Source organism: Ovis canadensis, chromosome X (genome assembly GCF_042477335.2).
Source record: "Ovis canadensis isolate MfBH-ARS-UI-01 breed Bighorn chromosome X, ARS-UI_OviCan_v2, whole genome shotgun sequence".
Taxonomy (NCBI): Eukaryota; Metazoa; Chordata; class Mammalia; order Artiodactyla; family Bovidae; genus Ovis; species Ovis canadensis.
In genome coordinates this window covers 58,594,530-58,620,365 of record NC_091727.1, presented here as the reverse complement: position 1 = coordinate 58,620,365, position 25,836 = coordinate 58,594,530, and the positions used below count along the sequence as shown (strand labels likewise).

Here is a 25,836-nt window from a genome sequence, read left to right as displayed (position 1 = left end):
TTTGTTCTACAGTCTTTAAAGTCTCTTTTAGAGTTTTTCACAGACCCTCAGCCTGTCAGACATTCTGTCACAGGTTCAGTGTCACAGTCACTTGCCCTCATTCACCCTTTGACATCCTGTAGTCACTAATTCACAACTGTTACTAGGCTCTCTGCAAGTCTCACACACAGTTTCTCACAGCTCATCTTAGTTGTTTACACCATCCAGCCAGAGTATCCTGTACATTCAAACACAAGTAGAGCCTCCCCGATTTCTTGCACAAACTGACCGCATAGTCTCTCAGTGTCTCATTTGCTCAGCTTCATTTTGTTTTTCACCAGCATGTAATCTCTGGTTTACTATATGAAATGTTCCACTCTCACACACTGCTCAGTCATCAGTTTTCTCTCATGTGGCGCTGACTTCCTTCTTTTACTCCTCGCTTCTCACTCACAGTGAAGTGGTCTCTAGCACACTTCCACTCACTCTGTCTCACCATCATCTTCTCTTATACCTCCATGGTCCCTGAACCTGTTGGCTAGATTGGAGTAGTAACTGCACCCATATGCCACTAGGCTCAGGAACACACACACACACACACACACACGCACACGCACACGTACACACACATTACAGCCTCTCACACTCTCTCAGCTGCAGCCACTTTTTCTGTTTCTCATGCAGTCTTTGCTAGTGTTTAATCTCACAGAAAGTTTTCATACATACAATCACGCATTCTGGTATCTTAAATCTCAGGCACCCATCTGGCCTCACAGCTATTTTCTCTCATACATTCAACCTCTCACACACACGCTCTCATTACTTTAGTTGATCCAACAGCCTTGCATGAACGGTTTCACACACAACCCATCTCCTAAACACTGAGTCACCTGCCTACTTACAATGAAGTTTCTCACCTATGCACTGTCCCTGACAATCTCCACTGCACTTTCAGGCCTATACAGGCTCTCACATGTTGTTTTGGTTACTCTCTCTTGCTCACCATCAGCTTGTCCAACAGTGACTGATGAGCAGTCCCCACTTCCTTCTCGTAAACATTGTTTCACACAAAGCACCAGTTTCTGGCATAGTATCTTAACCACTCATTCAGTCTTTGTGTTTTTTTACCACCCAGCCACAATTTCTCACATAGACACAACGTCAAGTTTGTGGTTACAACTTCTACTCTCTCAATACATGACTTCACAAATGTACATGTGCAATCACAGCTTGCCAGAGTTTTCTCTTTTTCACACACCTGGTTACCAATCTGTAGTCTTTACTCTTTCTGACACACACCATCATGCTCTCTCTCCCATGATCAATCTCACACCCTTATAGCCTTTCACACAAAGTTGTGCCTTTGCACACAGTTATTCCCAACGGCTTCAGGGAAAAAAATGCTACCAGCCTTCAGCATCACCTTTAAAAATATATATTTACAGGAACAATTCCCCATTCTCTGGGACTCTTAGAAAAAAAATCCATTTGGGAGGAAGTAAAACAAACAGTGGAGACAGGTGTAGCACCGTCCCCCAAATCACCAAGACCCAGGTCCCTAGGCCCAGGCTGGGACGGTGCTGATGGGAGGTGAACCCAGGAGTCCTCTGAACCCACCCTCCTCCAGCCTGGAATTCAGATTGAGCAGGCTTTATGTCCCTTGTTCCTCCCTCCCAACTCCAGGGACACATAAAGGGTCCTTTGTACCCGCCCGCAGGAAAATTGGGGGACTGGGAGGGAGTTGAAAATACACATTTGGTATCAAAAATAAACACTTGGGGGTGGCAGGGAGATCCCCCAAATCCCTTCCTTCCCACCCACCCCATCTCAGATATAGGAAGAGATACCTCCCTCTCCCTTATTGAAAAGCCCTGTTTAAAAATAGATTATACTATCAAAATGGCAGGGGGTGGGGGACAGGGAGACCTGGAGTACTGGCTGGAGGGGCCCCCCAGACGGGGACCACTCCCCAAAAATCCCTCCATTGGGAGGTAACAGGCAGGACCCCAGGAGTTTGGCAGACACAGGAATGGCTTCTCAGGGGGGAGAAGAACAAAAGGGGCATTCCTCCCTGGCCGAAAAGGTGGTTGAGAAAGGACAACCTGTCTGAGAGAAAGGCTGGGGAGGTGGAAATTCCCATCTCCAAGGGTGTGAGTCTTCCTTGGCCAAGACTCCCAAACCATTAAATGGCACAAATTCTTCCTGGACCCTTGGGGAAGGCCAGGAATAATAAACTACAACAAGCTAGCTCTTCTACCCATACCCCAAAGTGAAGACAGGGCTCCCTCAGCTCCCCAAGGGCAGGCTGAGAAATAAATAAAGAAAGGCCTGTCTCAAGCCAGACCCCGATTGTCTCATCTTGGGGAAAAAATGTGGAACACGGGGGAGATGCCCTTGCCACCCCCTCCAAAAGAGTTGGGCCAGGCTCCTCCCAGTGGCCTTCAAAAAATAAATAAATAAACCGTCCCCACCACTGCAGTAGGAGACGTATAAGAGCGGCCACTGGGGGACTGATCAAGAAGAGAGAAGTTGTATGTTTTTTTTTGTGGAAGGGTTATTGAGAGATTCTTCTTCCTAAGAATCCCTACCCAACCACAACTGGAGCACGAGTCTGTCAGCTGAACTATGTTTCTCCTTGAGACAGCTGGCTGGAGAGAAGTTCAGGGCATGGAAGGAGTAACCCCAGAAAGGGGTGGTGGTGGTTGTGGTGGTGGTGGTGATAGTCATGGCTTCTGGGGCCCTGGGGAGAGCACCACGGGGGTTGAGAGGCCATCCACGCTGATGGAAGGGATGTGCACCTGCGCGCTGCCACTGGACGGAAACTGAGGACAGAAATAGGGAGAGGTCATGGATGGGGACCGTGCTAGGGTCACTCACACTTTCTGAGATCAGGGAGCTGATCCTACCTGGAAGGAGAGCTTGGCCGGGCTACGGGGTGCAATGGGACTCAGGGTGCTCCAGAAGTGAATGCTGGGGGGCAGCGAGCTGGGCGTCAGCAGCACCGGGGTCTGTGGGGAAGGGGTGGTCAGAGCACAAGTGAGCAAGAGGGCAGCTGTGGGAAAACCAAAGGAACTTGGTTCTGGCCCCACCTGATTTCCCACTCATACTTCCAAGATCACTCCTCAAAAGTGCACAGGCCTAGACCATAACTACTGAGGCCATGTCTGTGACAGCTCTGACTTCACACAGACAACTCTAACTCCAGAGGGCCCACCCCAGGCAAGACCACCTCCAAGAGCCCACCCGCTGTTTTCAAACCTCACAATCCCAGTAGCTCAGGATCAACTTCCAACTCTTATCCCTGACCTGCATGCTGCTACTGCTAAGTCACTTCAGTCGTGTCCGACTCTGTGCGACCCCATAGACGGCAGCCTACCAGGCTCCCCCGTCCCTGGGATTCTCCAGGCAAGAACACTGGAGTGGGTTGCCATTTCCTTCTCCAATGCATGAAAGTGAAAAGTGAAAGTGAAGTCATTCAGTCGTGTCCGACCCTCAGCAACCCCATGGACTGCAGCCTTCCAGGCTCCTCCGTCCATGGGATTTTTCAGGCAAGAGTGCTGGAGTGGGGTGCCAGTGCCTTCTCCGCAGACCTGCATAACCTCACAGGAAACCCGCTGAGAAAATCTCAGACCCCAAAAACCCCACTCAGGTTCCTCAAGCCATGCCTCAACCCAGAAACAGTTCCTGCAGAAAGCCTCTTGGTCCCTGCCCACAAAACTCCCCAGAACCGCCCTTCTTTGGACACCTGATCCTTGGCATTGCAGACTCCTCCATCCAGTAGCAATCACGCCTGTCCCTCCACGCAGCCAATCCCACTCGAAGGCTCCACCCTCTCACTCTTTCCGAGGTAATCGCATTGGCCTTCGCGGTAAGTCTCCCTCCCCTACCCCGCGCCACCCCGCCCCAATCCCATTTGTTCCAGGTGCCAGCCCCGCCCCTTCAAAAGTGCTCACCAATGTGTGCGTAGGTAGCAGGGAAGGCGTCAGCGCTGGACCTGGCGCCTGTAGACCTGAACCAGTTCCCGATCCCGGAGTCCGTTCGGGTCCTGGTCCACCCAGCAGGCTCGGGCTGAGTGGAAGCTCCAGGTCCCGGGGCTTCCGGCCCTTCTGAGGCTGGGCAATCTCCGCGCTGGGTGTTGTGGAAGCCGTGAGGCCGCCCACCTGCGCCGCAGTTTCCATTACGACAGCGGACAGCCGGGCTGGCACGCCCTCTGCTGGAGGGACTTCTGGGTCGACTTTGGGCTCAAAGGGCTCGGCCTTGACGGCTTCCAGCACAAACCCCGCCTCCCCACTGGCTGCAGCTTCTAACTCTTCCTTGGGCTCTTCCACTTTGACTTCTGGGGGCAGTGGCCGGCCCAACCCAGGCTCCATGTTTGGCTCTTCGGATTTAAGGTTTGGGGCCTCGGGTGGGGTCAGGATGACCTGGGAGAGGAACGAGTGCAGAAGGGATGCCTAAGGATTCCTGGGGTAGTGAAGCCAGTTATTTCCCATGGAAAGTGGGACCTGAGAATAGGGGCAGGTCCTTTAACAAGATGTGGTACTTTGCCAAGAAAATGGGGCTTCTGGTCCTCTTATCTGGGTTGCCTTCAGGGGTGGGACTCCAGGAAATACTGCCCCCATGTATAAAAGCAGTGGTTCTCAAAAATTTGCTTTATGGACCAGCAGCATACACCTCATCTGGAAATTTGTTAAAAATGTAGACTCTTGGGCCCATCCTCAGACTCACATAAAGAAAAACTCTCGGGGTGTCCCTCAGCACGTCTGTCTTTAAAAGCCCTCTAAGTGCTTTCTGATGAGTGCTAAAAGTGTGAGAGCCAGTGCATTAAGCAAATACATTCAAGGGCACCTACTACATATTGGGTGTACTGCTAATTGTAGTGCACTCAATTTCCTTCTTCCTTCCCAGGGTTTGAATAGTTTTCCTCCCCATCTCTTTCTCCAAGGGGACTTCTGTGTCTCTCCTTCCATTATATCATCTTTAACAGGACATTATGTCCCTCCTCTTCCCAGTCCCTCTCTTCATTTGGGAACTGTACATCCCTCCTCTTGCTGAAATTCCATATTCCAGTCCTTACCTGCAGAGGCAGGCCAGCCTCCTCAGCTTCCAGGCAGGCCTCCAAGGGGTTTGGACTGGTGCTCCTGCTCCCCGAGGGAGGCACTGCTACTCCTGCAGGGCCGGTGTTGGGGAGCACTGTGGAAGGTCGAGGGTGAGAGGGCGGTTGTGGCTGCAGGGACTGGATGGTGAAGGTGGAATAGAGGCCTGAGCGCATGTAATCATTTCGGCTGCTGCGCGCCAAGCCACCTGGGCCTGCCATTCCTGCACCCTTGAGTGTGCCTGGCTTCCCAGAGGCAGTGTCCCCGGGGATGGCGTGTACAGCTGTGGCGCCTGCATTTGCCAGAGTGGAGGTGACAGACACCTCAGGCTGAGGCGGGCAGTCCTCAGTGGAGCACCCTGCGACCTCAGGGTAGGACACAAACTTGTAGACAAACTTCTGGCCGCTCACTTTGCGGATGATATTCTGGTAAGGGGGAAGAGACAGGATAGAGTGTCTTAGAAGAAAGGGCTAGAGAGAGTGGACGGTGAGGAGTGTCTCCTGGTGTTTTTTTCCCTTCATGCCTCTCCTTTTACATATACACTGTCCTTGCTCAGTGTCTGTGTCCCCATAGGGTCCTCTTCCCAGCTTCTTTCACATCTCACTCACCTCTTCATCTGAGGCCTCCTCCCTTCTCCCCTACTTTCTACTACTCTTCCCCAACCCGATTTCCCTGTCTTCTCCTCCAGCTTCTTCCCCTTCTCTGTCTCCCCACTGCATAATCTTTCCTTTAGTCTACTGCCCTTCTCCCTGCCACACCTCAGTCCCATCCATCCCCGTCCAAGTCTCCCTCTGTCATACTCTCATCTTCTGTTAGGTTCCCCCACCCTACCTTAGATACACATGGCCACACCCACTGGCTCCTCTCCACACTGGGACCCAACTAGGGAAGCAGATCTAGGAACAGGCTTTCCTCTTGGCTCCTGGAACCAGGGGTGTCTGTGGGCTAACAGGGCCAGGCCCTGGGGGTGGCTGCCAGGACACAGTTTTGGAGTCTAGCTAATGCAGTAAGACAGGGAAATGAAGTCACTGATATAAATGTTGGAAGAGACTAAATGAATATGGAAGAATATGGTGATGAATTGTTAATAAATATGAATTATTAGAGGATGATTTAAAGCTCTTGACACAGCCGTGAAACAGGGCAAAGTCATCAGGGTGGAGAGGATGAGGAGCCTTATTCTTAATACCACTGGAGAGGTTTAAGCTGAAACAATTGGAAAATGAAGTGACTGATAGCAACTAACAAGAATTTAAAATACTGGTATAAATACTGTGGGAATCTTAAGGCTGGCTTGGGTGGGTCACAGAGCACGTTTGGGGTATTTCAGGATAGCCCTGGAGGATCTCAGGGATGTTCTAGTGGTTTCAGTGCATAGAGTGAGGCAGACTCATTATGAATCGTGTTCTGGAGGTTTGAGCTAAAGGATTAAAATATAAAAATATAAAAAATATAAATATATTTTTAAAAATGAAATAAATGCTGTAAGCGAGTTAAGGGTGGGCAACAGCACCGGTCTAGCGCTGTTCTGAGGGACAAGAGGCATCTGGGGGGCATTAGGGCACCCTGAAGACATCTTCATGTTGGCCACGAATGTCACAGGGTGGGTTTGTGTTTCTCAGAAAAGGAATGAAAAGGGAGACTCATTAATATTGTCTGAGAAGTTTCAGTGTGGGGTGAGAGGAAAGGGAATTGGATGAAGGCAGTCAAAAGGCACAAACTTCCAGTTATAAGAAAAGTAAGTACTAGGGATATAATGTACAACATGATAAATGATTCACACTGCTGTATGTTAAATATGAAAGTTAAGAGTGTAAAGAATTTTTTTCCTTTTTATTTTGTATCTGTATGAGCTGGTGGATGTTTATTTAACTTATTGTGATAATTATTTCTTGATGTATACAAGTCAACTCTTTATGCTGTACACCTTAAACTTATACAGTAATGTGTGTCAATCATACTGCAGTAAAACTGGAAGAAGAAAAACATTGTTTTGGAAGTTTCAGGTAAAGAAATAAGAAAATGAAATAACTGGTATAAATGTGAGGGGGGATATCTAGCACTGGTTTGGCAGTCTGAGAGGAAAAGATAAGCAAAATTTATAATTTTAGCTACAGGAATAAGATGATAAAATAAAACAACTGATATAAATATTGGAGAGGACTAGTGTTGCTCTGGGAATACAAGAGGATGGGGTGTGGAGCGGGCATTATACACGTTGTTTTGGAGGTCTTAGCTAACGAAATCAAATATGAAAAGAATTGATAAAAATGTTGAGGGTCTTGGAGGATGAGATAAGCAAAGGTTAGGATAATGCTATCATGGAGACTTTGATTCTAAGAATAAGGCTATTCTAGAATTCTTATTCTGGGATAAGAGCAGACCATGAAATACCTGGGGGAACCCAGGACTGTTCCAGGATGAGGAAGACTCATTATTAATAGTGTTTTCAAAAGTTTTGGTCAGAGGAATAAGGAATAAGGCAAGAAAATGAAATGTTGTGTGGGGTGTGGTTGGGACAGAAGGACTCTGGGGATCTCAGAAAGAATGGAGTGAGTAGGGGGTCAGTATTAATGTTGCTTTGAAGGTTTTAGCCAAAGCTAAAATACAAGAAAATAAAATAACTGGAATAAATGCTTGGGGGCCCCAACATTGGTCTGAAAGTACCAGAGGATGGGGTAAAAAATGGTAAATTTTAATACTGTTTTCAAAACTAGAGCTAGATCAAATTAAGACAAGAAAATGAAATAACTGGTATAAATGTTTGCTGGTGTGGGGGGCGGGGGAGTGGGGTCCCAGCCCTGGTCTCAGACACCTTACCTTGTCATAATAGTACCGCAAAGCCCGGCTGAGCTTGTCATAGTTCATGTTGGTCTTATTCTTGCGCAGCCCCCACAGCCGGGCCACCTCCTCAGCGTCCACCAGCTTGAACTCACCGCCATCCCGTGAGGTCCAGGAGATGATGTGGCCATTGCCTTGCTCTCTTAGCAGCTGCAGCAGAAACTGCCACAGCGTCACAGAAGGGTCCATCGCTGGGGAAGTACTCACGCCATCCCAGGGATACCTGGAGGGCAGACAGCTCAGAACTAAGAGGCTGTGAGTATATAAAGGGGAAGAGGTCAGTAGGAGAAAGATTCCTTTCTTTCCACCTTGCCTCCACCTCTGTCCTCAGCTACCACCATCATTCCCTGAGTACCCTCAGCCTGGCTTTGGATTATGGAAGGGTGGGATGAGAATTTTGGAAATGATACGACAGTGTGAATGCGTTCTGCCTGTGGGACAAATGTGAACCTCTGGGGGCCAAAGGGCAGACTGTGCTAGGCAGAATAATGTCCCCTACCCAAATATGTCCACGTTCTAATTTCTGGAAACTGTGAATATGTTACATGGCAAAAGGAACTTTGCAGATGGATTTAAGGTTATGGACCTTAAGCTAGAGAGATGTTTGGGTGAGCTCAATCTCATCACATGAAGCTTCCAGAAAGGAAAGTAGCCCTGCTAACACCTGGATTTTAGCCTGGTGAGACCTGTGCTGACCTTCTGACCTCCAGAACTCTTAAGAGAATAATTTGTATTGTTTTAAGCAGTTAAACACAAGCTGGAATCAAGACTGCTGAGAGAAATATCAATAACCTCAGATATGCAGATGACACCACCCTTATGGCAGAAAGTGAAGAAGAACTAAAGAGCCTTTTGATGAAAGTGAAAGAGGAGAGTGAAAAAGCTGTCTTAAAACTCAACACTCAGAAAATGAAGATCATGGCATCTGGTCCCATCACTTCATGGCAAACAGATGGGGAAACAGTGGAAACAGTGACAGACTTTATTTTGAAGTCACTGAAGATGGTAACTGCAGCCATGAAATTAAAAAATGCTTCCTCCTTGGAAGAAAAGTTATGACCAACCTAGACAGCATATTAAAAAGCAGAGACATTACTTTGCCAACAAAGGCCCATCTAGTCAAAGCTATGGTTTTTCCAGTAGTCATGTGTGGATAAGAGTTGGACTATAAAGAAAGCTGAGCGCCAAAGAATTGATGCTTTTGAACTGTGGTATTGGAGAAGACTCTTGAGAGTCCCCTGGACAGCAAGGAGATCAGTCCATCCTAAAGGAATAAGTCCTGAATATTCATTGGAAGGACTGATGCTGAAGCTGAAACTCCAATTCTTTGGCCACCTGATGGGAAGACTGACTTATTTGAAAAGACCCTGATGCTGGGAAAGATTGAAGGTGGGAGAAGGGGATGACAGAGGATGAGATGGTTGGATGGCATCACCGACTCAATCAATGGACATGAGTTTGAGTAAACTCCGGGAGTTGGTGATGGATAGGGAGGCCTGGTGTGCTGCAGTCTATGCGGTTGCAAAGAGTTGGACACAACTGAGTGACTGAACTGAACTGAAAGGAGTTAAAAGTTTGTGATAATTTGTTACAGCATGAATAGAAAACCAGAGCAATGCCCCTCACCTGAATATTTTCATTTGCACCTTCTACCACATCAAATACCAAGTTTCCCAGGAGGTTCCCTCTGTCAGCACCTCATAAAGGCTGTTTACTCCATGCTGGGTTCCCTTCCTCTGCTTTCAAGTCTTCTCCTTTGTTCAAGTCTCAGCCCCAAGGAGCCTTGACTTTATGAAAATTCCTGACACTGAAATGTCTGCTCTCTTCTGTCTGTCTACCCCATGCTCCTCTGACCTGTTCCTTTCCTTCTGATTCTCCTTCTTGACAACAGCAGTAATGAACATCTACTGAGTGCTAAATATGTGCCAGGCATTGTACCAATTAGAGGCAATATGGCCTATTGGACGATGACCCGGGCTCCAGAGCCAGACTGCCAGGGCTGGAATCCTCATTCTGCTACTTATTAGCAGTGTGACCCTGGGTGTGTTCTTTAACCTCTTTGGGCCTCATTTTTTCCATCTCTAAAATAGATGATAATACCACCTAGCTCACAGGGTTATTGTACAGTAAATATACTATGCCTGGGGTATGATAAGCTCTTACCATTTCTAATTCTAATTCTGCTATACAGAATATCCATTTCTAATTTGTTCCTTACTCCTTTTCTGCTACTCTAAAACCTGATTTGAAACAAAGTAAGGCCTTTTGTGGTCTTTATGGATCTTCACTTGGTGTGATTGTTCATACATCTTGCTGCAGAAATCTGAATGTAGCTGATTACAGAGCCCACTAAGAGTATTATGTAACATCTCGTATGTGTACCTTGTTACTTTTCTAAAATCTGAAAAATTCAAAATTGTGAAACACATCTGGCCCCAAGGGTTTTAGATAAGGGCATGTAGACCTCGATTGCTATTTTTACAGCTATTGACTCATTTCTCTCTCATCACAACGTTGGAAAATAGGTACTCTTATTATCTCTAATTTATAAAGGAGGAAGCTGAGGCACAAAATGTCTAAATGACATTTACATACCACACAGCTCTAAGTGGCAGAGTCAAGATTTGGACCCAGCCAGCCAAGTTCCAGTTGTCTGAGCTTTTTAACCATTAGACTAAACTGCCTCTCATACTGACTATTCCCTCAGCATGTCATGCACAGAATAGGACCTTCCCTGGCCTTCTTCCCCCCCAACCTATTAACTGCTCCTTTTGCTGAGTGTGAGTTGGAAATAAACATGAACTTCCTATTCCTTAAGGAAAGAGTTTTTATCAATCACCCAGCTGGGACTGCTGGGTTAAGAAAGAACATCTTTCTATAATTTATAGCTTGAGTCTTTAATCTGTAATGAAATACAGTCTGATCCTCTTATGTCTGAGCTGTTTCGAAGTTCATTTGGCAGACACAGTTTCAGGCAATTATGTAAGTCATAAGGCCACAAAGTATCCAGATTACAGTCCCGTCATCAGAAACCTTGCTTGGTTTATTTGGAAGGCCTGTTTGTTTCAGAGGCAGAGAGTCCACTGTGACTCCTGGTGGTGACAACAGGCAATTTTACCAGTTCCCCTTTCAGCAGCCACAGAATCTATCACTTAAGGTGAAACCTGACAGTTGGCTTCAAGCCTCAGCAGCACACGAGGTTTTGTATTTTGTTTATTATCACATCTCCCACATAATCCCTAACAAGAGTTCTAGTCATATGCCTCTCTCAGATGCATTTACTTCTCTTTATTTCATTCATTTAGCAAGCATTTATAGAGGGCTTGCTGTGGGCCAGGTGCTGGGGAGACAGCAGTGGATACAACAAAAATCCCTGCTCTGGCATAACTCCCATTTTAGTGGGGAAGACAGACAAGAAGCAAGATAAACAAGAATTCTTCAGATGGTGATAAGAGGTCTGGAAAAAAACAAAGAAGCAGGGAGAAGTTACTTTCTGAAAAGGTATTCACTGTGGAGGTGATATTTGAGCAAAGACCTAAGAGAGGTGAAGATGTCAGTTTTGTGACAACCTGGAAAGCAGTCATCCAGGCAGAGGAAATAGCTCTGGTGAAGGACCCTGACGCTGGAGAGCCTGGCAGGTCAGAGGAAGGCAAAGAAATCTGGCACGGTCAGAGAGAAAACAGTGAAGGGAAAGTATCAGCACTAGGACCTGAGAGCAGAGGGGCAATGGAGGCCAGACTGTGTGAGGCTCTTTTAGGCCAGGAAGGGCTTTGACTTGACTGAATAAGATAGGAGCCATGAGATGGCTGTGAGCAGAGAAGTGACAGGCTGGGACTTGGATTTTAACAGACCCTCAGGCTGTTGTGAGGAGAACCAGCTGTAGGGGCTGAAGAGGCTACTGCAATAGTCCACGTAAGAGATGGTGGTGTTAGCAGTGGAACTGGTGAGAAGCGGCCGAGTTCTGGATAAAACCTGAAGACAGAACGAATGGAATTTGTTGACAGATAGCACTAGGGGTGGTGTGGGGTGAGAGGTGACTCTAGGTTTGTGGCCTGATCACCTGCAATAGGGGCCCTGCGGGAGAGCATGTTTTGAAGGGAGAACATGGGGTCAGATTTAGAAATGGTCAGTCTCAGAGGCCTGTGAGACACCTACATGTATGCCAGGAATAATATTACCAATTTAAAAAACAGGAACCAGCCACATAGCCCTTACCATTTTAGTCATTTGACTCATTCAATCCTCAAACCAACATCATGGGTGGTCACTCTTATTACCCTCCCATGTTCCAGGTGAGGAAATGGAGGCACAGAGAAGTAATACAACTTGCCTAAGATCACAAAGAGACAGGGATCAAACTCTGGCAGTTTGGCTCTAGGCAGTGATCCTAGCCACTTTGTTCCACCTGCTCTCCATAGAGCAAAACTGAAGGGTAAGATCCTTGAGGGGGACAGGAATGCTATTTTACACAGGGTGTTCAGGGAGGGCTTCCCTGAGGAAGTGACATATGAGTAGAAATCTGAAGGAGGGGAGGTAGCAAGCCATGCTGACATCTGTGGGAAGGGTCTTTCAAGCACAGGGAACAGAATGTACAAAGGCTCTGAGGTGGACTGAAGCTTGGCATGTTACATCGTGGGCACCCTGAGTTCATCCAGTTCCCATCTCTAAGGATATGCATGTGCTGTTCTCCCTGCCAGGAGTGTCCTTCCCTCTTTTCAACATACGATGAACCCTTTATTACACACATCATTAAGTTCTGAGATCTCCCAGGCAGAATTAATTCTTCCTCTGTGTGATGAATAACCTGTCTACCCCAGCAGATCTTTCTTCTCTCTGGCTTGCCAGCCTCATACTCCTCTATCCTGTTCTAGCTCTGTGACCATGAGCAAGTTACTCAACCTCTCTGGGTCTGTTCCTGTACCTATAAAATGGGGGATATGCCACTCTCAAAGTTAAGTATCTTCAAGATACACCTACTCTGAAAGGTTTCTGGGAGGATTAAATGTCAGTATATGCCAACATCCGCTGGATCATCGAAAAAGCAAGAGAGTTCCAGAAAAACATCTATTTCTGCTTTATTGACTATGCCAAAGCCTTCGACTGTGTGGCTCACAATAAACTAGGGAAAATTCTGAAAGAGATGGTAATACCAGACCTCTGACCTGCCTCTTGAGAAACCTGTATGCAGGTCAGGAAGCAACAGTTAGAACTGGACATGGAACAGGCTGGTTCCAAATAAGGAAAGGAGTACGCCAAGGCTGTATACTGTCACCCTGCTTATTTAACTTATATGCAGAGTACATCAATAACCTTAGATATGCAGATGACACCACCCTTATGACAGAAAGTGAAGAAGAACTAAAGAGTTCTTGATGAAAGTGAAAGAGGAGAGTGAAAAAGCTGGCTTAAAGCTCAACATTCAGAAAACTAAGCTCATGGCATCCGGTCCCATCACTTCATGGGAAATAGATGGGGAAACAGTGGAAACAGTGGCTGACTTTATTTTGGGGGGCTCTAAAATCACTGCAGATGGTGATTGCAGCCATGAAATTAAAGGTAAGGTCAGAGAAGTTATTTGTTTTATTAATTCACAAGGCAACCCACTCCAGTATTCTTGCCTGGAAAGAAAGTTATGACCAACCTAGACAGCATTATTAAAAAGCAGAGACATTATTTTATCACCAAAGGTCCATCTAGTCAAGGCTATGGTTTTTCCAGTAGTCATGTATGGATGTGAGAGTTGGACTATAAAGAAAGCTGAGTGCCGAAGAATTGATGCTTTTGAACTGTGGTGTTGGAGAAGACTCTTCAGAGTCCCTTGACTGCAAGGAGATCCAACCAGTCCATCCTAAAGGAGATCAGTCCTGAGTGTTCACTGGAAGGACTGATGTTGAAGCTGAAACTCCAATACTCTGGCCACCTGATGGGAAGAGCTGACTCATTTGAAAAAACCCTGATGCTGGGAAAGATTGAGGGCAGGGGGGGAAGGGGATGACAGAGGATGAGATGGTTGGATAGCATCACTGACTCAATGGACATGAGTTTGGGTAAACTCTTTGAAGTTGGTGATGGACAGGGAGGCCTGGCGTGCTGCAGTTCATGGGGTCACTAAGAGTCGGACACGACTGAGCAACTGAACTGAACTGATATGTAAAGGACTTTTGCTCCAGCCACGCTGGCCTCCTTCATGGCCCTTGAACACGCCAGGCACAATCCCTCCTCAGAGCCTTTGCATTGGCTGTTCCTTCTGCCTGGTACACTCTTCCCTTACACATCATGGGTCCCTTCCTGAACTCCTTTAAGCCTTAATTCAAGTGTCACCTTCTAAATGAGGCCTGCCCTGTGCCTAAGATTCTAACTACCCTGATACTCTATTCCAACCTTCCCTTCTTCACTTTCGCTCCTTAGCACTTGTCTAACATACTAATTAGACTGACTTATTTATATAGTCTGCACTCTTAGCAAATGTCTGTTCCACAAAGGCAGGGATTTCCGCCTGTTTTGTTCCCTTTCATATCCCCAGCACCTAGAAGAATGCCTGGTGCTCAGTAAGTGTTTGTTGAATAAACAGTCCTGACTGACTAGCCTCTTAACTAACTCTCTTACGCCCTCTTCATCTCCATCTGTCCCCAACTCTGATTTGTCTGAAATTGTTATTTTCTTCATTCATTTGTGCAATAAATTCTTATCAAGTACTAGGTAAGTAATTTTAGGTGTTGGAGACCTAGCAGTGAATAAGCAGACAGAAAGAGTTCCTCATGGGATTCCCATTTTAACGGGGAAAGACAATAAATATGATAAACTGGTAAACAGAGTGCCTGACAGTGATAAAGGGCAAAAACACAAATAAAGCAGAAAAAGGGCCTGAGTCCTGCTAGGTGTGCAGGTTCAGATGGTCAGGGACAGGTGACATTTGAACAGAGTCCTGAAAGGAACCATGCAGAGATGGGGGTAGACTGTTCCAGGCAGAAAAAATAGCCAAGGCAAAGACCCCAAGGCTGGATTTCTCCTGGTGTTTCTGAGGATGAGTGAGGTCATTGTGGCTGGAAGAGAGTTAGGGGTGGGTAGGAGGTAAGGTCTGGAGAAGGCAGTGGCACCCCACTCCAGTACTCTTGCCTGGAAAATCCCATGGATGGAGGAGCCTGGTAGGCTGTAGTTCATGGAGTTGCTAGGAGTCGGACACGACTGAGCAACTTCACTTTTACTTTTCACTTTCATGCATTGGAAAAGGAAATGGCAACCCACTCCAGTGTTCTTGCCTGGAGAATCCCAGGGACGGGGGAGCCTGGTGAGCTGCTATCTCTGGGGCCGCACAGTCAGACACAACTGAGGCGACTTAGCAGCAGCAGCAGCAGGAGGTAAGGTCAGAGAAGTTATTTGTTTTATTAATTCACAAGGCAACCCACTCCAGTATTCTTGCCTGGAAAATTCCATGGACAGCGGAGCCTGGCAGGCTACAGTCCATGGGGTCGCAAGAGAATAGGACATGACAGAGCAACTCCACATGCACATTCCTTATTTACCCTGGAGGGGATTCTAGTTCTGATGCCCCCACTTTACCAATGAGGAAACAGGAGAAGAGAGAGAGTGGTTAAATCACAAAGGTCACATAGCTGCTGGAATCGGGTGTGGATATGTCCTGAGACAAGGTGTGGAATGGAGACAGCTGAGGGAACAGCAAAAACCAAAGCGTGGAGATAGGAACTAATTTGGTTTTTTAAAGAATGAGGCCTCAAGTGGGGTGAGATGAAGCGAGAGAGGAAAGCATCAAAAATTATCCTATGTTCTGAGGAGCAATCTAATCTGATACCTACTGGATCACCTTTGAGTAAGGTATCCCTATGCTGAACTTCCCTCAATACCTATCTTAAAGGTTGCATTAAATGAGCTCATTAACATAAAGCATTTTGCCTGGTACAAGTAGGTGCTCAATAAATGTTAGCTTCTATTGGCAATATCACTATCACTAATGTATTCATTTACTGGAGTGAGGTAGGATGTCTCAGTGGTTAAAAGTGTGTATGAGAAAGTGTGTTCTAGGGTAAAAAAGACTTAAGTTCAACAAGCACACAGGCTGATCCACGATTAAGGAGGGAGGGTGGCAGGGAAGGCCATGGACTGATCCACCACCATGAAAGAAGGGGGAAAATAAAAGCACACATGTTGACCCTCCTGGAGGGATTACAAGGCACTGGACTCATAGGATGTTATACCAGAAGGGAAGGGTGTGAACGCAAGCACATGGGTGGCAGGAAGGCCAATGGACAGATCCACAGTAAAGGTGTGTATGTGTGTAAAGGCTCACCTTGTTTACTAGGAGCAAGGAGATCAGAAAGCACATTGACTCCTGCACAATAGTGGAGAGCCATCCCACAGCCTGATTAAAAGGAGAGGAGGACAAGGCCATGGACTGGGCTACTGAAAATGGGGAGATAAAAACGCATTAAACTGATCCACTCTTAAGGAAGGGAGAAGCCCAAGGAATGGAGTGACAGTCTACAAAAAAGGGAGAATAGGGCAACGGACTAATAAGCAGGGGCACGTGAAAAACACGCATGTAGACGGATCCACTGTAAAGTGGTGTGTGTGTGATAAATCCATGAACTGATGCACTGGAGGCACGAATACAAGTTCACAGATTAACTCATTGTTTGGTGGGGGGGGGGTGTACAACGCTACGGATTGACTAACTACAGGAACAGTAAGGGTGGAAAAACAAGGCCACAGAAAGGGCCCCTGAAAGTTGAGGACAGGAGAAATACAAACACTCAGATGCACCTACGGTCAAGGAGTCGGACACTGCCGGAAACTGGTTCCCTATAAGCGTGGGGTGGGGGGCAAGACCACAGACCAGTCTACTGTAAGGTGGGGTGGGGAGAAACACAAGCACGAAGACTGATCCATTATAAAACAGAAAGGGGGGTTAGGCCACGGTCAGATCCACTACAAGGGGCGATGGGAGGGGACTATGCCACAGGCAAGTCCACCAGCCGTAGTGGCGGCGGTGGGGAGCCGAACACCAGCAGGGCTTGGGCCAAGCCACATCTCCCGCCCCCCCCCCCACCCCGCGGGGGCGGGAAGGATACTTGGGGTCATGGACCGGGCCCTCCAACCTCCAGGCCCCGGACTCACCTGTGCGTAGAGGAGCGGCGGTGTTGGCAGCTCCGGGGGGCGGGGGCTCCATGCGCTGCCCCACCGCCCCCCAGGCCCGGGCTTCCGAGGCGGAGGCGGCGGCGGCGGCGGCGGCGGCGGCAGAGGTGGTGGTGGCGGTGGTGGCGGCGGCGGCGGCGGCGGCAGCACCTAGAAGCCGCCCCTGCGTTTCTTCACCGCTCACGTGGGCCCGTGAAGGAGGAGCCGAGCGTTCTGCCGCTCGCTAATTGGCCAAAGTACCATGGATCGACCGCGCGGCTTCCAGGGCTGGGGAGGCGGACACTGCTCCACAGACCTATGCTGTGATTGGCCCGAGGGGAACTGATGGAACGCTGATGGCCGCCTGGGTTCCGAAGAGGAGAGCTCGGCCCTGAGGTGCTTCACACTGATTGGCTCAAGACAGACTGATAGGCCGGGGGCGATTGACAAGGTTTTGGGGGCGCCTGCCTCGCATGGATTGGCCTATATGGGATTGATGGAAGACAGCCAGCCTCTGAGGATACGAGTGATTAGGTCCTGCTTTCTGCTGATTGGCTACCGAGCGACTCCTAGACGGCTGCCAAAACCCCAACGGGGCGGTGCCGAACTCCACGCAGCTCAGCGGAAGCAAGACTTGTATAGAAGTACACAGGCATACCAGCCCGCAGGGAGGGGGGTCTGGGTACTGCGTAGGCGGGCAGGGTAACTGTGTAGTGATTGGCTGGAAAAGACGAATTTAGAACGGAGCAGCTGCCAGACATACAAAAGTGTGTGCTGAGTGGCGGAAACTAAATACCTACGGGGGAGGGGTCGAGCTGCAACCAGTTACAAACAGGCGGAACCTGGCTTTGCATGGATTGGCAGAAGCTGCACTCAACCTAGAATAGAGACCAGACCAGGGAGGGCGGGATCAGCCCTAGACCCATTGCTGGAAGCTGGAACTACTTAGCGGCTGGGGCAAGGCCAAGGTTGAGCCTAGATGGGCGTGAGTGTAATTTAAGGTACCTGAGGAACGACTGGGGTGTGGGAGAAAGGTAAACCTTCCCGCCAGGAGTGAAAGGCTGAATTGCTTTGGGGAGCAAACCTCCACCATGAATCGGCCCATTCTCTGGTAATTCATAGTAGTGTACACGAAAAGAAATGTGTCAAGTGGGGGCCCAGGTTGCCAAGGCAACAGTAGAGCGGGCACAGAAGTCAAATAGCAGGACTTCAGTGGTGCATTAATGGTCCCACACAGACCGGATTTCTGGGCCTCCTAGTACTTTGTGCTTTAGAAACAGGGCACTTTAGCAAACAGTAGGGGTTAAGGGGGGAAAGAAGGGCCGTGTGACTCAAAGACATTCAGGCTCTTTAATGTCAGGGGAGGTAGGAAGAAGTCAGTGCTGAGTCTCTGGGAAATTCTGCAGACCTTGTAGCTCTCTAAGCCCCTGAAAAAGAGAATATAAGAGACTGAACAGAGACTGGGTCCAGGCCCCATCCCAGGCTTGCTCAGAACTCTCTTCCCTCCGAGCCAGCCTGGCTCCAGTTTGACTCCAGTTTAGAGGAAAATATGGTCCTTCCCATCTCTGGCTCTCTCTCCTTCTCAGGTCACCACCCTAAACATTTGGAGATAGAGTCTGGGAATGGAGTGAGCTACTCTCACCTCTAGCAACATGTGGATATGGGCCTTGATATTCATGGAGTCCTTGGTGAGGTTGTCGCTGAGCCTGGAGAAAACAAACAAGAAAGGTGAAGTGGGCAGGAGGATTATGCTTCTTCATCACTTCAAGAACTACCTACATTATGTATGACTTCCACACGGTAGGTGGTAGGACATCCTACTACCTGAGCTGCTCCTATGCAGAGATGCCTGGCTGCCATCTGGACTGCACTGATTCAGAGACATTTATTGAGTGCCTACTCTACACCAGGTCGTTTTAGGTACTGGGAGATAGCAGCAAACAGAGCAAACAAAAATCTTGGCCTTGTGGAACTCAAATTCTCATTATGGGGAACAAATGATGGGAATAAAATATGCAGTATGTCAGATGGTTATAAGTACAAGGAAAAAATTAAATGTTAAGAGAGAATAACGAGTGCAGGAGTGGGGGTTGTAATTCTAATTAGAGTGCTTAGGGATGGCTTCACCGAGAAGCGCGTTTGAGTAAAGACTTAAAATGAAGAAGCGAATTGGAGGATGGAGGATGAGTGTTCCAGACACAAGGGGCAGCAAACGCAGAGGCTCTGAGGTGGGAGTGCACCTGGCATGTCTGAGGTACAGCAGAGAGGCCAGCAGGACTGGAGAAGGATCAGTGAAGGGGGTTTGTAGAAGGTGAGGTCACAGAGGTAAGCAGGGGAGAAAGATCATGTAAGACCTACCAGGCCATGGTAAGGACTCTGGCTTTTATTCTAAGTGAGATGGGAGCCAGAGGAGGATTGTGATCAGAGAAGGGATGTGAAATGACTAGGGTTTAAGAGGATCCATCTGGCTGCTATGTGGAGAACTGACTGGGGATAAGGACAGCTAGTGTGGAAGAGGAAGTCCAGTGAGGAGGCAGTCCAGGTGAGAGAAGCAGACTCAGACCACAGTGGCAGCAGTTGAGGTGATGAGAAATGACTAGATTTGGGATACATTTTGAAGGTAAAGTCAACAGGATTTACCAAAGGAGGGTGTTGGGTGTGAGAAAGAGAACTCAAGGTAAAGACACCAAGGCCTAAGTGACTGGGAAGCAAGAGTTGCCTGAAACTATGCTGGCTCTGGGCTGTTGAGTTACATGAAAGAAAAAAAGTGGAAGTGTTAGTTGCTCAGTCATGTCGGACTCTTTGCAACCCCGTGGACTGGGGCTCACCAGGCTCTTCCATCCATGGAATTCTCCAGGCAAGAATCCTGGAGCAGGTTGCCATTTCCATGAACCAGTCACTTTTTTCTCTCTATGCCAACTGGCACCAGTCTCACCCAAAGAATCCTAATTCACCCAAAGGATCAAGGAAGGCCTTTGAAGAATGAGTAAAACAGTAGGATATAGTCTTTTCCACAAAAAGTCCAAAAGGCAGGAAAGAGTTTTTTAAGGAGTAGTCAGGAGGCCAGAGTGTTAGAAACTAAGTGAATGGTGGAAGAAAAGTGGCACAAGTTAGGATCCAAGAAGTAGGTAGGGGACAGATCATGTAATCTTGATATTATGAGAGGAATATGGATTTTACTGTGTTGAGCTATCTGTCAATGTAAGAGTTAGTTTCAGGGAAATGAAATACTGTTAAGAAAAGTAGAAGGCAACAACAAAGGATATTAAATTGGGAAAAAATACTATGAACCAATTTATATATCACTATCTCTCAAAGTTGTATTTTCTTTTTTTTTTTTTCAAAGTTGTATTTTTAGTCTAGCCCTCTCTCCCGAATTCCAGCCTTGGGAGTTTTTTACTACATCTTCAGAAAACTTACTTCAATGTTTAATGATCACCTCACACTTAACAGGTCCCAGACTGAACTGATTTTCCCCTCCAAATCTGCTCTCCCCTTATCTTCTCCATCTCATAAAAGGGCAATTCCATCCTTTGCTCAGCCAAAGACCTGGACTCCTTTTTCTCACACCCCACTTCCAATCAAGCATTCTATTTATAAAATTGCAACTGCTCCATCCCAGGCAGTGTTTCTAGTCTCCAGTCCTTACTGTTCTCTGCACCACTGTCCACCTGTGACATACTATATCCTTTACTTGTTTATTGTTTGTCTGAATAGAATGTAAGCTGTGTGGGCAGAGATTTGGTCAGCTTTGCCCCCCCGCCCCCGTATTCTCGGGAACCAAAAAGTATGTGGCACATAGTATACACTCAGTGTATAAGCTTAGTCTATGAAAGGTTTCAGCACTTTAAAAAAAGGAGAAAAGTATAAAGTTCACCAAATGCTAGTTGTAACAAAAGGGATATGTTTAATTTATTGCTACTGATTTAATATGTAAGGCTGTGTTAGTCAAATGGTTATTCTGTTTTTTCTGTAACCATGTCTACTTATGGGTGTGGATGTGTACTCCTTTCTTTGTTATCAGAAAGAATATATATAGAGACCTGATCCCCAAACAGAGACATAGACTAAAAACAGGAAGTATTGATAGGCCATTTTGGTTACATAAAATAAGCTGAAGGAAAGTTATTTAAAGTGTTTCTCAAATAACCACACATTTTAAAGAAGAGAATGAACTACACAGACTCAAATCTTCATCTCCTAGAAAGATTCAATTACTAGGGAGTCCTACTAATTATAATGAAGTAATAACAGATTCATGGGCTTCCCAGGTAGCGCTAGTGGTAAAGAACCTGCCTGCCAATGTAGGAGATGTAAGAGATGTGGGTTCGATCCCTGGGTCAGGAAGATCACCTGGAGGAGGGCACGGCAACCCACTCTGGTATTCTTGCCTGGAGAATCCCATGGACAGAGGAGCCTGGCCGGCTACAGTCTATGGGGTTGCAGAGTTGGACACAACTGAAGCGACTTAGCACAGTAAGGAATTCACATTTCTCATCACACTAATAGACCAGATCAATAAATCAGAAAGACCAAATGGGGCAGACAATGACAAATACCTCATTCTGGGGAAAGACATCAAGTCTCAAAAAATTAAAATCTATTTGAAAGGCTTAGGAATCCGGTGACATAATAAGGAAGGCTTTGTCATTAAAAACAAAAAACAAAAAACAGACTCGGTGTAAATGGCTGCTGGTTCAGAATTATACTGGCCTATTAAAGCAGGCCCCTCAATCAAACTATTCACCAACTGATCTGATCACTAAGATTTAGAAATCTCCACAGGTCTGAGGCTCATTTGAGTTTATGAACAGTGAAACCTCGAAAAGGTCTGAAAAGAGAAGAATTACTGAAACCTAAGGTAGGCAACTGTGGAAGAAATGAATGAGACATAAAGTGAAATATAACCTAGAAGGTAGAATTTTACATCAGTAGTATTCACACTTGTGAGATGTTGTTAATCTAAGTGTATTTGCTCAGCATCCCCTCAACTCACTCCATCTGAGTGACTGAATGCTCACCATTCTCAGCAGTTCCTCTATCATGGCAGGCACACTGGTCCCCTTGCCAGGAATGCTCTTCCCTAGAGAGCCCTATGGCTTGTTCACTCAACCAAGTAACTCAAATGCTGCTTCCTCTGGAAGGCCTCATTTCAGAAGTCTCTCCACAATCACAATTCCCCTTCCCTGCATAGAACCTTATACTCAGTCAGAGTTCATCCTTTATCCCCACATTACCTCCATTACCACCAACAGAGATCTACTAATCCTTCAATCCCCACTTAAATCTATTTCCAGCATATGCTTTGAAATTCATTCAACAAACACAGGATGACTCCTATATGCTTTGTGCTATTCTAGTGACTTGAGACGTAGACAAAATCTCTCCCTTTGCAAAGCTTATATCCTAATGGGAGCAGGCAATGAACATTATAAAAAAGTAAATCACACAGTAAACATTAGGAGGTCATAAGTGCTACAGAAAAAAAGAAAAAGTAGAACAAGGGAGGGGAATCAGGAGCGCAAGGGTTGCAATTTTCAAGTTAGGTTATAGGAAGTGACATTTAAGCAAGACTTCAAGTGAATAAGGAAAAAGGAAGCCATGCATATATCGGGGGGAAAGTGCTGTAGGCAGACAGAGAACAGTTACTGCAGTTGTGCTGAGGTGGGATCACTTTGTGGGCATTTAAAGAAGCCTGTGAAGGTTAATGTGATGAGAGCACAGTGAATGAGCAGGAAAATTAGCAGAAGGTGAAGTCAGAGGTAACTTGTTTTACTGTTACTGATTTACAGGCTGAGACCTCCAGGATCTGGTCAAAACTGTGCTGATGTGTAATAGTTATAGCCCTTGTAGAATGTAAGCTTTCAAGGAATTCTTCTGTCTTGTTCATACTGCCTCCCCAACACCAAGCACAGAGCCTGGCATACAGCAAATGCCCAATAAGTTTTTGTGTGAGTGAACAATACAGAGACCATTTATTGAGTACTTATTATGTGCTACACCTGGGGCTAAGCTTTGCATCCCCACTGTTCTCTCCCCTAGAGAGAGGGGAAAGTGGTTCCTAGGTACCATCCCAGGTAGCCAGGGTGAAAGGGGGAAGAAGGATGTTACAAATGGTGTTGTTTTAGACAGTATCCTCATGCAATGGACTTACTCTGTGAGGAGATTGCTCTTACGATCAATGAACTTGAGAGCTTCTGCCAGTGTCAACTCCAGGAAAAAACCATATCCAAGGGCCACATAGATCCGTGAAGTGTCTGGGCTAAGGAAACAGTGGTGATCAGAAGTGGAGAAGTCCTTGTCACTGTTTAGCATACTACACAGTTTAATATTTATTTTACTCCCCATCCTCCACCTTCCCCAAACTGAAGGTCAGGGTGGGCAGATAATTTGTCCTATTTTATTTACTGTCACATCTTCAGCACCGAGCAGTGTCTGGTTCATAGCAAATACTAACAAAAGTATTTGCTGAATGAAGGAAAAGGGAAGCTGAACCCTGTGGGCTCAGAGGGGCAGGTAGATACTCACACCACTGTGTCAACGAAGAAGTTACAGCCCAAATCCACTTGCATATATAACTCCGAGTGATTAGCTTCCTGTGGGGCCAGGGAAAAAGAGGTAGGGATCAGTGGTCAACTTTTAGGTCAGGTGACAGGTTTTGGTCTTGGGTATCTCCTCTCTTCCCCCTCCTTTGCCCACAAAAAGACTACCTAACCCTGGCATCTTTACCTGGAGTCGCTCAATGACATTTCTCAGTTGAAGGTATTTGGCCAGCTGCTCATATACCTTGTCGCGATGGTCCAGGACCTTTCTGATGGGACATGACAGGACAAGAGTAAAATGGTGACCAAGAGGAAACCCTGTCCCTCTTGGAATATCTCACACCATGAACCCCTGAGACTCTCCTGTCACCAGAGTCTAAACAGGAATTTTAGTGCAGAAGTCAAGGTTTGGCCTCTGGGTCAGATTGCTTCGGTTTGAATCCAGGCTTTCCATTTTACTAGCTGTGTGACTTTGGCAAGTGAGTAATCTCTTTGGAACTCAATTTCCCCATTTTAAAAATAGGAATGAGGAGTATTACTTCATAGAGTCATTAGGAGGATTAAATGAGTATTTACTATAAGGCATTTAGAATAGTGCCCTCCAAACAAATTTCTCTATATGAGTTAGCTCTTATTTACAAGTATTATTACACTCTACTCCCAATGCCTCCCTCCAATCAGACTATGACATTCTCACCCTAGAAAAAAATCCTCCATCTCTTTTAGGAGCTCATAATCCTAGACCTGAACACTCTCCTTCCTGCTCTGATTAATAATGATAGTAATAATAATTTTTTATACTCATTGAGCCTCTAGTATCCAAGTTAAACCCTTTACAAGGACTGAATACACTGAAAACACAAACCCACTGCCGTGGGGAAGGCTGCATTAACTTCCCCATTTCACAGATGAGGAAACTGAGGCACAGCAAGTGGAGGCGAAGTATGTATTCACACGGAAAGCAAAATGGTCAAGCCAGGATTCGAACCTGAAAACTCCAGCTTCAGAACTCTAATTCTTAACCCTTTAAGGTCATCGGAAGCCGTGCATGCGCGTACACAGGCACCATTAAATCACCAAGTCTCCCTCCTCACCCGACGCTGCACCCCGGATATCGCCCCTCCTTCCTCCTCGAATGGCGCACGGGGCCGGGCTCTGAACGCCTCACCCACCAATCAGAAGGCCAGGCCCTGACTTCGAACGCCCCGCTCACCACGTGGACCGCTCCAATAGCTCCGCCCCCCGTTCTGTCACTTACTGCAAGTCCCGCTGCAGCACGTCAGAGATGAAAGCCTCGTAGCGCAGCACTTTCTCCGCCGTGGCCTCCACCGCCCGCCGTTTAGGGGGCGTCGCCATGATGGGCTCCTGAGGAATGGGGAGGGAGAAAGACCACGTTGAAGACCACTGGTCTCAGTTTGGTCTCAAGCATAGTGCAACTGCACCTTTTCAGTGTTGGGAGTTGAGTCGTCCGGCTTATGCCGAGGGTTCAGCCTTCCGCCCCTCCCAGCTCTGGGACCCCATCACACAGGGACACCCAAGCGCGGCCGTTACCTGAAAGCCGCCGGCAAAAAGAAGTGTTAGTAAGAACCGTGGCTTCCGGGTGGCGCGGGTAAATGACGTACGGCCGGGGCGCTGGCCAACCAAATAACCAGGGTGGGTGAGGCAGTCCTGAACGGAAAAAAACGCCGGAGAGAAGGAAAGGGCGGGGCTTTAAGAAATCCGCTGATTAAGAAAGGCTGAAGAGCGTGGGAACCTGGACTGCGCAACAAGCCTATGGGGATAGTGCACTGTTGCTGGGGGTGGGGTTTAATGGGATTTGGCGGGTGCCGGAGGTGGCGGTACACACAGAGCGAGTACAGCTTTTGGTGTTTAAAAGTCAGAGCTTCAGAAGCAGCCGGGCAAGAAAATATTATGAATGTGGTCTGTAAAAAGGAAAGTATATCCTTGCATCGCCCTGGATTTTGAGTTTTCACAAGGGAAGCTTGGGTTTGACTTTCAATAATGGAAATAAATGTCAGCATTAAACATAAGTTTTGAAAAGGAGACAAATTTTCTGATATGCACCTTTGACGACTCCAGCTCTGTAGCCCGCAGTCCATGACTGGAGTTCAAGCAGAGGTTGATAACGCACTATGTCTAATCAGTTCAGTTCAGTTCAGTCACTCAGTTGTGTCCGACTCTGTGACCCCATGAACTGCAGTACGCCAGGTCTCCCTGTCCATCACCAACTCCCGGAGTTCACTCAAACTCAT

At 47.1% G+C, this 25,836-nt stretch overlaps 2 protein-coding genes and 1 long non-coding RNA gene across 3 annotated transcripts; 1 reads left to right on the top strand and 2 right to left on the bottom strand.

Moving 5' to 3' along the window:
* Nucleotides 1-1,398: 1,398 nt before the first annotated feature.
* On the bottom strand, nt 1,399-18,065 carry ELK1 (ETS transcription factor ELK1). Its single transcript, XM_070291733.1, has 6 exons — nt 17,046-18,065; nt 7,893-8,136; nt 5,054-5,497; nt 3,933-4,400; nt 2,886-2,987; nt 1,399-2,801 (listed from the first exon to the last, which is right to left on the bottom strand). The coding sequence occupies exons 2-6, from the start codon at nt 8,100-8,102 to the stop codon at nt 2,703-2,705; spliced, it is 1,323 nt and encodes a 440-aa protein (XP_070147834.1). The 5' UTR covers nt 8,103-8,136; nt 17,046-18,065; the 3' UTR covers nt 1,399-2,702.
* Nucleotides 17,935-19,114, top strand: LOC138931057 (uncharacterized). Its single transcript, XR_011446348.1, has 2 exons — nt 17,935-18,043; nt 18,629-19,114. It is a non-coding gene; the product is annotated as an uncharacterized lncRNA (long non-coding RNA).
* UXT (ubiquitously expressed prefoldin like chaperone) lies at nt 18,374-25,276 on the bottom strand. Its single transcript, XM_070291743.1, has 7 exons — nt 25,136-25,276; nt 24,843-24,949; nt 23,772-23,853; nt 23,571-23,638; nt 23,197-23,304; nt 18,685-18,748; nt 18,374-18,469 (listed from the first exon to the last, which is right to left on the bottom strand). The coding sequence occupies exons 2-7, from the start codon at nt 24,938-24,940 to the stop codon at nt 18,419-18,421; spliced, it is 471 nt and encodes a 156-aa protein (XP_070147844.1). The 5' UTR covers nt 24,941-24,949; nt 25,136-25,276; the 3' UTR covers nt 18,374-18,418.
* Nucleotides 25,277-25,836: the final 560 nt, after the last annotated feature.